Source organism: Fragaria vesca, linkage group LG6 (assembly GCF_000184155.1).
Source record: "Fragaria vesca subsp. vesca linkage group LG6, FraVesHawaii_1.0, whole genome shotgun sequence".
Taxonomy (NCBI): Eukaryota; Viridiplantae; Streptophyta; class Magnoliopsida; order Rosales; family Rosaceae; genus Fragaria; species Fragaria vesca.
The window spans coordinates 7625494-7636733 of record NC_020496.1 but is presented as its reverse complement, the minus strand read 5'-3'; the positions used below and the strand labels follow the sequence as shown (position 1 = coordinate 7636733).

Genomic DNA, 11240 nt, shown 5'->3' with positions numbered 1-11240 from the left:
TGTTTGCGGGGGGGTATTGGAGCACATTCACAGCCTCAATTAAGAGAGTGATTCACTCAATCTCAGATTCAATCACAAGAGTGATTTCCTCCATTATTCAGAATTGAGTCCTAACTTATGTATAGTTTTGGATAGTTTTGATTCTGTAATTATAGGCATTACTATTCCTTATTTCCTTCTGTAAATGTCAAACACACTAGCCTATATTATGTAAGCTTTGTAATCAGTTTCGATTAAGGGGAAATATATTTGTACAGTAATACATTATTGTAATGTTTATTGTGTAGGTCATCTTTCAGTTAGTATCATATCTGTGTCAAACATTAGCCAAATCAAACATATATTGATCATTATATGCACCATTAAGAATATCTTGGTTTTATGGAACGATTTATTCTAGATAAGTTATATGACCAAACCATTTTCGATTTGGCTGATTTTTTTTGCATGATATTTGCAGAAAGACCTAAAAATGAACACTGGCAAAATTCTACTGTTAATCTTTAGGTGCATTAGGATACCTATTTTAACTAACACTGATAACTCTCCTATTTATTATATCGCAATCAGCAATGTCTTTGAGACTTTCACTGGGTTTGATAAGAAATGCCAGAGAAGTACCATCCTATTGAACTGCAATTCATCTGAAACTGATGAAAGATGATCAGAAAAAGCGTACAAATGACAAAGACAAGCCACCAACTAAAATGCCGCGACGCAATACGTTGTCTCGTTTTCTGGTACATCTGTTTTATTTTTATTTTTTTGAGAATGTCTGGTACATCTGTTAACTACGATTCTGATGCGTAAAATGATGAAGTTGCTTGAAAATAAAACTAAAAACTAACAGCACTGTAAGAAATCTGAAAAAGAAAAAAGATATGATCAACTAACCTTCTTCTGAAATTGCTTCAGCTTCTCTCCGAAAAATTCCTGATGTGATCCACCATGCAATTATTTGGATGAATGATTATGGCATTCTTCCCTGCATAGAAGAATAATGGCTTTTGGGTCATTAACCATTACAATCACTTCCAATCTTCCACCATCATCTCCTCTATTTTTGGCTTCAATCCTGCATTTGATTGTTTCATTTTTATGGGGAGGATTTGATGGGAATCAACATTAATAAAAAGTTTGGGTGTTTCTGCTAGAATATCGTTTTGATATGGATTATCATCCAAGTATTACATGGATATTATTGTAAAACCATTCGGAAACTACATCTCTCCGAGATTTGTTGTAAATAACAATCTTTTACACATGCTAAATCACAGTTGTGCTCAATAGACAGTCGGTACAAAACCTTTTTCACGACTAGTTCTTTCAGTTAGTATTCCTTTTTAGTTTACTCAAAAAAAAAAAAAAAAAAAAAAAAAAAAAAATCAGAAAGTTAGATTCTAATTCAAACGAGTGAATTGTAGATCATTCAAAAATATCAACAACGTTAACGTCTAAGAATTCACTATTTGGTAGCGGTCGGTAGTAGTTTCTCTTGGTTTGATGCAATAGACCCGAGATCCCAGATGCATTACTTCTAGACCAGCATCCTCACAACCCCTAAAGAATAGTGATTCGTCCTCTTTTCCAATTCTTCGTCTCCAACTCATCAGAAATGAGGGCCGGGGTAAACTGAAAGATTGCCCTGCGAGCAAGAAGTAAATAATAATAAGCATAGTTTTACGCATCTACGATGTAACTCAAATAGAATTTTCCACCATAGTAATACCAGTTGGCTCATCCTTGGCTCGAGGCTGTGATTCATTCCCCTTTGTCTTGTAAGATTTCAGGAGAAACAAAAGAGTTTTAATCAAATTTGGATACTGTTTCACATCTGCAAGCAACCAAGAAAAATGAACAAGTTTGCATATTGTTTCTGAGAAAAATAAACTGAATCATGGTGGAACGGAACTTACACAATAAGATATCACTTGCAATAATCAGGTCCCAGTCTGGATCACTACAGGGGAAGCCGTCACCCCAGGTATCTAGGAAAAAAAAAAAAAAATTTGTTCATGAATTTAACAAAATCCCTTCCATAATATTCAGAAAACAAAGCCAATCAATTAGAATGCCGATACATTCTTCACATAGAATCAAAGTCGAACCCAACATAAAAGCAAAGCAAAATGCATGAATGAACAGAAGTATGAATGAAACTACAAATAAATAATGATCCACATTTACTGAGTAAGGGGGCAATATATGGAAGATCTGATGAAAAAAAATAATAATAATAAAAAAATAAAAAAACAGAACCAGTATTAGAATGTCCTGGAAGACCTTAGCAGATGATATATTTGAATTCCTCTTTATGATGCGAAATTTCTTTTTCCAACAGTTCAGAACAATGAAAGTTTAAACCAAGATAGAATATCCAATGACATTCAGTTTAGGCAATCAGAACCCCAAATAGTTAAGGTTTAAATGTTAAAACTCACGCTTTATATGAGGGAGAGCAGGTGCAATTCCATTTACCCTGCAGTTGTAAGCTATATTCTCTTCAATTTCTTGATCATTATAGTCTGATGTAGTGATGTCAAGATTACACAATCTTCGTAGGAAAATAGCCAAAGCACCAGTACCACTGCCAATAATCAAATCATCATCAACAGAATTAACTTACAAACAATCAATCTCAAAAGTTATTTGAAGCAGTTTACTTACAAACAAATTGAATAAATGTAAATTTGGTATAATAAAAATGAAGAAAACTGGATGTTGAAACAAAACCTATGAGTTAAAATTCAATTTATCACTGTAAAGTCAACATAAAATTCAACATATCATGTTTTATCACAGTTTGAAGCCACACAGCATTTGCACATATAATTAGAAAAGAGGTAAAAAAAAACAGAAAACAGTAATGTTACACTCTGTATCTAGGGTTCATGAGAAATTGTAGCATACATCTTTGCAAAGGTTCTACTGAGAAATCAATCTACCTGCCGGCAGGTAAGCAAAGTAACTAGATATTCGAGTGGGACTGTTTCATCTTACAGATAACATAAGGAAGGTCCTTATATTCAAAATGATAGTATCCACATAATTATTTTTTTATTCAGGAGCCCCAACGTCAAAGCGAGAGAATAAGTGAAAAACAAAATAACAAATAGAGCATTCAAGTATTCTTGTCCATGCGAAGCCAGGCGTGGATGATTCCGCTGACAAATGGATGTCAAAGCATTGAGAAATACCTGCCCAGTTCAATACAATGTCGTCCCTCAATCAATGGCCTGTTTTGAACTAACCATTCCGCAAATGCAAATGTTCCAGGCCAAAGTAAATTGGCATTCAGCTGATGAAATGAAAATTCTCGAACCATCAACTCCTGCAACCAACAAGATTCAAATACTTGTTTCGACAATTTAAGAATTTAAACTCTAGAATCCAAGGAATTACAAAGACCGGGCAAATTAGAAATCAAATACAGAATGTTAAGTGCCACAACTCACAATCTTCTAAGAAAGACTCAGTAAGAGCAAAAGAAACACGGGGAGTTTCACAGCTTTTATCAAAGGTCAAAATAACTCTATTAGAGGAGCTGCTGCTACTCCTCAAATACATGCACCACTAAGTATCCAATTTCTCAGAGTTGAATACTTGAATACACACAAGCCAGCATACATATTTGATTTTTCCCATAAAACACCAGATCAGTATGAAGTCAAAGGTTGTTTCTAAACAAGAATCCAACATATAAGCTCTAAACAAGTTTGCAAATTTCATTGCACAACTTCTACATTCTGTCACTACCAAACTTCAAATGTACTTTGTCACTCCTAAACAGCTTACTTCTCACCAGCCATAGAAAATGTAAACTAAAACTAAAACTCACACATTCAAGCATTAAAGCCCAAAACTTAAGGTGATATTATGAAGACTGATACACAGGTTAACAAAAGAACAGTCAGAACCCATGAAAGTCAAAATTACGTTTCTGGGTATTGCACCTGTGATAAAAGAATAGATTTTTACCATTCCAGGAAACTGATGCTTCCTCTCTACGAAGCTTTGCTGGGTCTCTGTGGTTTCCTCACCTGAAAATAACAACAGTACAACACCCAGTGAGTAAAAGTTTCAGTAAATTTGGGAGTTGGTTTGAGAAAGAGAGAGCGTATACACCACCGGAAGAGTCATCGTCGTTTGCAAAAAGCGAAGATGGGGAAAAGAGAGCTATGTCCATTGTCGTCTTTCTTGTTCTTCTGCTCAGAAATCAAACCTAGCCGGAAAGAATTGCTTACTTAGTTAACGATGGAGACAGACCAGTGTTTGTTTCAGGCGATGATGGCCCATAAAGCCCACCAGAAGAGCAGCCCATGTAGTTTTTTTCATTTTTTTGAATTAAGTTTTCTTTCTAAATTTGTTTACGGTTATAATTGGAGAAAAGTCCAGGGAAATAATGACCTATCACTTCGCAATGACCTACTGCGAAGTGATGGAAGAGGGATTTGAGGCATTTCAGGCACAATCATGTTTCAGATCTCTCTTTTTTTTTTTTTTGATCAAGGAGAATTTATTTCAGATCTCTCTTTTAATTCAATTGATGTTGATCTCTTTTATGATGTGTTTTCCAAATCTACCTTCAATACTAAATAAAATTGTGTGGCATCCGTGTTGTAGAAGAAAAAATTATTTATTTCTTGAGCATCTAAAAAGGCAAAGGGTTTTACTCAATTTTTTCTGTCTCGGCACCAAACGAGACGTAGAACGTGTACGATGTTGCTCTAGTCGTAAAGTGTGAAAGAATTTAAACACAAACCTGCCCCAGTCCTTGACCGTTACGAACGAGAAAGGACTATATATCACGTTAGTCCCTGCCTCATCAGAAACTGAACCAAACAGAGAATCCATGCCAGTAACACCTCCAGATCAGTAACCAGAGAGAGAAAGAGAGAGCTCTGTACGTAGTCTGGTTTAGAGAGATAGACAGAGAATAGAGATGGTGGGACCTTCAAGACCTCAGTTTGTGCTGTTTGGCTCCTCCATCGTTCAGTACAGTTTCAGCAATGGAGGCTGGGGTGCCATTCTTGCAGACTTGTATTCTCGTAAGGTACTGGTTTCTGTCTTCCTTACTTCTTCTTAATCATATCACTTAAAGAAACTTAATAAACCTCATGCATGGTTGATCACCATCCTCGACTCTTGTTGATTTCTTGTCTTCCATGGAGGAACTGGTTCTATTGGGAATTCTTGATCATCAATGGATGTTATTCCTTCTGTTTTTTTTATTGGATTTTATGTGTTATTTTCTGATGAGAAAATGAAAATCATGTTGTTAGTTCATAGTTCATACAGGGGGTCATGGATACGGTGATTACCATAATTTCTATGTGGTGGGTTATATGTTCCTTGATCAATCTCTTTCAAGTTTCAACTTTATTTGATGCATATATATGCTCTTCGATCTTATCTTGCATGCATCTTGTTATCTCTTTGGATCTCTTCTCTTGGTTAAGACTCTGTCTCTTTAAGTTTTGGGGACCGGTTGTTCTTCTTTCCAAAGTCAGGTAGCTAGATTGGATTTGGACATGAAGCACTTGAGTCTGGATTAATTCTTTTGTAACAAGTTATCCCTAATTAACCGTTAGATTAAAGTCATTAAACCTGTATAAGAGCATGGGAATGTAGCTAACATCTAAATTATAATAGAGAAAGCTAATGGACCACCACTGTTGGGAGAATTTTTTTTAATGGGGCCGGACACAAATCACAGCATACTTGTTTGGTTTGATTCTACTACAACCCAACAAGCACTAAATAACTAAATTAAGAAAAATAGGCTCAATGACTTTAGATGAAAAGTTGCATCTGGGTGTTTCTCTCTGCAAGTAGTTTAATCTTCTGCTGAGTAGTGGATGCTTTGATTCTGTTTCTGTCGGATGAGCCACCTAGTAAGGCTCGTTTGTCTCTTTGTTAAAAGGAACATTGCTTATGTAACATTCTGAGAAAAACATGTGTGCGCAAGATTTGAGTCGTTATCTGATTTGTTTGAAATGTTGCATGTGTTAGTTACATGCTAAAAAAGGACTAGTATACAACTACTTCCTCCCCTATTCAAATCTTACTCTACCCTCAAGGATCTACTTACCACGGCCCACGGGTACTGAGTTTTTTACTGTTTAGTATCTTCTATCTCTTTTGAAAACGTACTTTCTGGGGTGTAGTACCAACACCGAACCCTTTGTGCTCCTTCTTTTGACTAACCTAGCTATAGCCTCTAGCATGATATTGCTGTCGACTATATGTTTTTTTTCGATTACTTGTCGTGTAAGGTTTTATGTAAATTGCATTTTGTGTGCATAGGCTGATATACTTGTTCGAGGATACGCTGGTTGGAACTCGAGGCGTGCTGTACAGGTTTTAGAACAAGTTTTTCCAAAGGTATTCTGTACTTACTGATCAAGACTGGTTCAGGAACTTCATACCATGTAATTAGTGACTGGAAGTTGAGTAGGAAATGCTTCTTTTTATTATGTGTGGTTTGTTGCTGATTTTGTGTAACTGTGTTAACATAGGATGCAACTATTCAGCCATCATTGGTGATGGTCTATTTTGGTGGTAATGATTCCATGCGCCCTAATCCACTAGGCTTAGGCCCTCATGTTCCTCTTCCTGAATATATAGAAAATATGAGAAAGATTGCTACTCATTTACAAAGCCTTTCGGAGAAAACTCGCATCATCTTTCTCTCTGCTCCTCCTGTCAACGAGGAACATATTCGTGAGCAGTTGAGGTACTTGTGATAAAAATATTCTGTTTGGTTATATCCTTTCCTTCTTCAGAGTTCTAAGACCCTTTTTCCCCTTGTTCATTTTCAAAATCGGAACCAGTGGCATAATTGGGGAGCTGAATCGAACAAACAAGCTATGCAAAATATATTCAGATGCTTGTTTAGAGCTTTGCAGGGAGATGGATATCAAGGCTGTTGATCTCTGTACTTCAATTCAGAAGAGAAAGGACTGGGAAACTACTTGCTTTACGTAAGTTCGATTTCATAGAGTACCTCATGTTTCCACTAGCTGAATGTTGATCCATGGTTTTTAAGTCAATGTATCATAATCTTGGTCCAGTGATGGAATCCATCTTTCATCTGAGGGAAGCAAGATTGTGGCGGAGGAGATACTGAAAGTTCTAAAAGAGGCGGACTGGGAACCAAGCCTGCAGTGGAACTCATTGGCAACAGAGTTCGGAGAGGATTCCCCTTATGATCCCGTCGGTACTGATGGAAAGACTATGAATGTCTCTGATGATGGCGTTGCTAGACTCATGCAGTGGGGAATAAGCAATAGGAATTAAGAGTTAGACCGTGCATTTCCAAAGCTTGTGTATGTGCTTGGTAACATCTCTCACCAAATGAAACTCATATATCCCTTCTCCGATTGGTTGTGAACAACTTAAATAGTTGCTTCACTGGTTGTGAACAACTTAACTAGTTGCTTCACTTTTTAAGTTTATATCTCATAATTGGAAACGTCTGTGTATTTACCATTGAAATGTCAGTGAAGTTCGATATTGTGTAGTCATTCATATGCACCTAAATTGAAAATGGATTATATAGTGTTGGTAACAATTAACATAACCACTTTCACAGAATATATATCCAATATGGACTTGAGCAACCTTCTTCAATAATTAAATTAAATTAACAAGGAACTGTAAAAACCAACCTTACCAGTTACCACAAGATGGTTACCTTATATGTTAGCTAAGCCTAGCTTTGCTGATAGGTTAGTTTATTCTAACTTAGCTTGTCAGTACTGCAAGAAACAAAAATATCCAGTATATATCAGCTAGTTAGCTAGAGTCAGAAAGATAAATAGAGCCTGGACTCTGTTAGGCAGAAGAAGAGATGGTCGGACCAATAAGACCGCAGTTTGTGCTGTTTGGTTCGTCCATCGTCCAGTTCAGTTTCAGCAATGGAGGTTGGGGTGCCATTCTTGCTGACTTATATTCTCGGAAGGTATACTACTTTCTTGGTTCTTAGTTCTTCAAGTTGATTGATTGCTACCAACTGTTTGATCAATTTCCCCAACTTCTCCTTGGGCGTCTATCGAAAAAATCGGCTAGCTATATATGATATGGAATTTGTTATGATCAATAATTATGATAAATACTTCTGTTTTTGTGAACTCTATGAGATGTTCATAGAGTTCATACTTCATACGTAACTACATGTATGCTGATCAATCTAATTTTTGTGGTGGGTTCCATTACTCCATGTTTGCTGATCAATCTGTCTCAACGTTAGTCATAGATTGTTGATTTTACATGCATGATCTTGTTATCTCTTTTGGCCAATTATAGCCCACTCATTGCACAACCAGCTGAAAATCCCTTTTTATGGTTAATAATTCTCTTAATTTTGTGGCCATATTTGTAGAATTCTAGCCACCGAAAATGTTGCTGAGTTTTGCTTATGCTCCTGTATATAGTGAAAATGATCAATGAAAATGATAATAGTATTAGTTCTGTTATTCAAACTATAACTTTGATATATACATTTGTACATTCAGTTTAAGCCTTTTTTGTCCGTTAAACAGGTTATTTCTTCCTCCCTTTGCAATTCTCACCTTCTATTTACTTATGTTTCCACTATGGAGAAAGTTAGCATTCATTATTGGTCATTTTTTTTGCGATTTTAAGCTTAAGCCTTTGAAGTTAATAGTTACTAGTCTTCGAGATGACGAAGTTATATTGGAATTTGGGGAGAACACAGTCTGAAAGTCGGAATCTGATTTTATGCTTATTACACCAAACATAGAAGCAAGACAGAGTGAATATTGTAAGCTACGATCTAGGTTTTAATATTGAGACTTTTTGATACTTCTATACCTTATTCTAAATCTATCCAACAAGCGGTAAAGAACAAATTAAAGAATTTGGATTCATCTGAGAGAACTTTGTTCTGTGCTAGTAGATTACATAGTACCATAGATTAGAAAAGCCAGATGGTAAGCTCATATGTCTCTTTGTTGAAAAGAACATTATGTGTAAGATTCTACTTAAGAACAAAGTGTATGCAAGGTTTGACTTGTTAAAGACGCTCGTAATTTTCATTCTCTTCTTGTTCAACACTATTGGTAAAAGATCACCATACATATCTACAGCACCCTTCAACAATTTATATTTCACCTCCCGGATCCCTGTCTTAGATTTGTACCCTTTTTTTTTATCATCTTGGAAACACTTTTGATGCTAATATTTCCCCACTCTGTCAATATGTCTGTTGGCTCAAACTCTTTGTCCCTCCCTCTTTTGGTTAGTGTAAGGGATTAGATGAGAGTCACTCTACTACATTTTCAAGTCCCACTTAAACTTTCATGTTATCGGCATCACTTATCTTAGTAGATCTTTTCTCAGGCGGATATAGTTGTGCGTGGCTATGCTGGTTGGAATTCAAGGCAAGGTCTGCAGGTTTTAGAGCAAGTGTTCCCAAAGGTATTCCATTTAGTACCCTAAAGCTTTTCTATTTCTTCTAGATGCTGATGTTTTGTAATTCATTTGTCACCTTAGGATGCAAGTATTCAGCCATCCTTGGTGATAGTCTATTTTGGTGGTAATGATTCAATGCTCCCCGATCCACTAGGCTTAAGCCCTCATGTACCTCTTCCTGAGTATGTAGAGAACATGAGAAAGATTGCTACACATCTGAAGAACCTATCGGAGAAAACCCGCTTTATCTTTCTGACTGCTCCTCCTGTCAACGAGGAGCAAATGCGAAAAGCGTTTAGGTGCTAATGATTGGTGATTTGAGTTTCTTTGTTTTCATTCTTCATAGTTCTAACTTCTAACTTCTAAGCTCTTTATTCATGTCAAAAAATCTAAACCAGTGGCATCATGAGGGAGAATAGTCGAACAAACAAGCTGTGCCAAATGTATTCAGATGCTTGTGTAGAGCTTTGCAGAGATATGGATATCAAGGCTGTTGATCTTTTTACTTCAATGCAGAAAAGAAAGGACTGGTCGACTATGTGCTTTACGTGAGTTGAAATGCAGCTTCTGTTCCACTTGTATCGTTTCTTTGTAATTGTGCAATATTTTCTTGACTCTCAATAACTTGGTTCAGGGATGGTATCCATTTTTCATCGGAGGGGAGCAAGATCGTGGCGGAGGAGATACTGAAGGTCCTTGAAGAAGCAGACTGGGAACCCAGCCTGCAATGGAACTCATTGCCAACCGAATTTGAAGAGTATTCACCTTATGCTCCCACTCGGGTTGATACAAAAAAACAACTTTGAATGTCTTACACAACAGAGTTAGCTAAACTCTTGGAAATAGGATTAGCTTAAGCTTTGAAGTTTGTATGCTAGTAACATTGTACTCACCCTGATGGAAAATCAATAAAAGCAGACAGTAACTCAGTACTTGCTCTCAGAAACAAAATCTGTTACCTATTATAAAGCATGTCTGTCTACAAGTACATGAAACAAGTGACTGATCATTTAACATTTTGTTCTCAGTGGTTATATTACATCAAGGGTAAGTCTACAGATTCCGTTTTTTCCATGTGCAAAGGATAATGCGATTACAAGCCCCAAGCCAATGTATAAAACAAAAGTCAAATAAAGGAATAATACATACAGAGGGGAAACAACAACCACAATGAACATGTTACTTCCCGTGCTCTAATCCAATGCAACTTGTGAACTCGGATGATATCAGCCTACTCCACCAAAGCGCATTCAACATCGATCAAAATTAGACAATACACATCCGCATGTGAAAACCAATCTGAAAAGAGAAGCGAAACTGAGAATTCCAACAGCTCCAGCTGGGTGGATGCTGTTGTGTTCTCGGCAAAACATAACTCATGAGGACAGTTGGAACCTGCCACTAGGTTTTTTTCTTCTCCATCCCTGAAATTGTTAAAGCAAACAAGAAATGGGTTACTCAGAGGCATATATAGAAAAGGAGAATTATCCTGAGATAGAATCAAGTTTGTGAACGTACGAAAGCAGCATAGTACACAAAGGTCAACCCTGCCAGGATTATAAATCCAATTTGGAACACATTGTACCTGGAATGCAATTATCAAAATGTATAATCAAATCAGTATAAGACACATGCCTAATTAGAAAGAGAAGATAAACTGAAAAAGAAGAAGTAACTCACTTGTACAAATATCTAATTCCCCGAAGAGATTCCAAAGTGTGACCAAAAATTTCTTGTGCTGCAGTTGCTTGAGCATAGTAAGCAAATGCTGTGGAGCAGAACTGAATCACACTGAAACAGCAGAT

The 11240-nt window shown here is 36.5% G+C and overlaps 4 protein-coding genes across 4 annotated transcripts in view; 2 read left to right on the top strand and 2 right to left on the bottom strand.

Annotated features, from left to right (window-relative positions):
- Nucleotides 1-1387: 1387 nt before the first annotated feature.
- On the bottom strand, nucleotides 1388-4205 carry LOC101294771 (protein-lysine methyltransferase METTL21B-like). The gene is made up of 7 exons (XM_004302536.1): nucleotides 4129-4205; nucleotides 3979-4040; nucleotides 3198-3331; nucleotides 2442-2587; nucleotides 1917-1988; nucleotides 1730-1834; nucleotides 1388-1645 (listed from the first exon to the last, which is right to left on the bottom strand). Exons 1-7 carry the CDS (start codon nucleotides 4184-4186, stop codon nucleotides 1455-1457), a joined length of 768 nt encoding a protein of 255 aa, XP_004302584.1. The 5' UTR covers nucleotides 4187-4205; the 3' UTR covers nucleotides 1388-1454.
- A 629-nt stretch (nucleotides 4206-4834) lies between these two features.
- Nucleotides 4835-7494, top strand: LOC101295347 (GDSL esterase/lipase CPRD49-like). The gene is made up of 5 exons (XM_004302538.1): nucleotides 4835-5053; nucleotides 6307-6384; nucleotides 6519-6736; nucleotides 6834-6983; nucleotides 7074-7494. Exons 1-5 carry the CDS (start codon nucleotides 4943-4945, stop codon nucleotides 7297-7299), a joined length of 783 nt encoding a protein of 260 aa, XP_004302586.1. The 5' UTR covers nucleotides 4835-4942; the 3' UTR covers nucleotides 7300-7494.
- A 303-nt stretch (nucleotides 7495-7797) lies between these two features.
- LOC101297649 (GDSL esterase/lipase CPRD49-like) lies at nucleotides 7798-10251 on the top strand. The gene is made up of 5 exons (XM_004302546.1): nucleotides 7798-7963; nucleotides 9364-9441; nucleotides 9517-9734; nucleotides 9834-9983; nucleotides 10070-10251. The coding sequence occupies exons 1-5, from the start codon at nucleotides 7853-7855 to the stop codon at nucleotides 10239-10241; spliced, it is 729 nt and encodes a 242-aa protein (XP_004302594.1). The 5' UTR covers nucleotides 7798-7852; the 3' UTR covers nucleotides 10242-10251.
- A 158-nt stretch (nucleotides 10252-10409) lies between these two features.
- Nucleotides 10410-11240, bottom strand: part of LOC101306442 (LIMR family protein At5g01460-like) — a 4177-nt gene continuing 3346 nt past the window's right edge. Inside the window, exons 12-14 of the mRNA XM_004302493.1 lie at nucleotides 11116-11226; nucleotides 10954-11020; nucleotides 10410-10859 (exon numbers count right to left, since the gene is read on the bottom strand). Of these exons, the coding sequence (XP_004302541.1) occupies nucleotides 10812-10859; nucleotides 10954-11020; nucleotides 11116-11226 (226 nt within the window). The 3' untranslated portion in view covers nucleotides 10410-10811. The remainder of the gene's footprint in view (nucleotides 10860-10953; nucleotides 11021-11115; nucleotides 11227-11240) is intronic.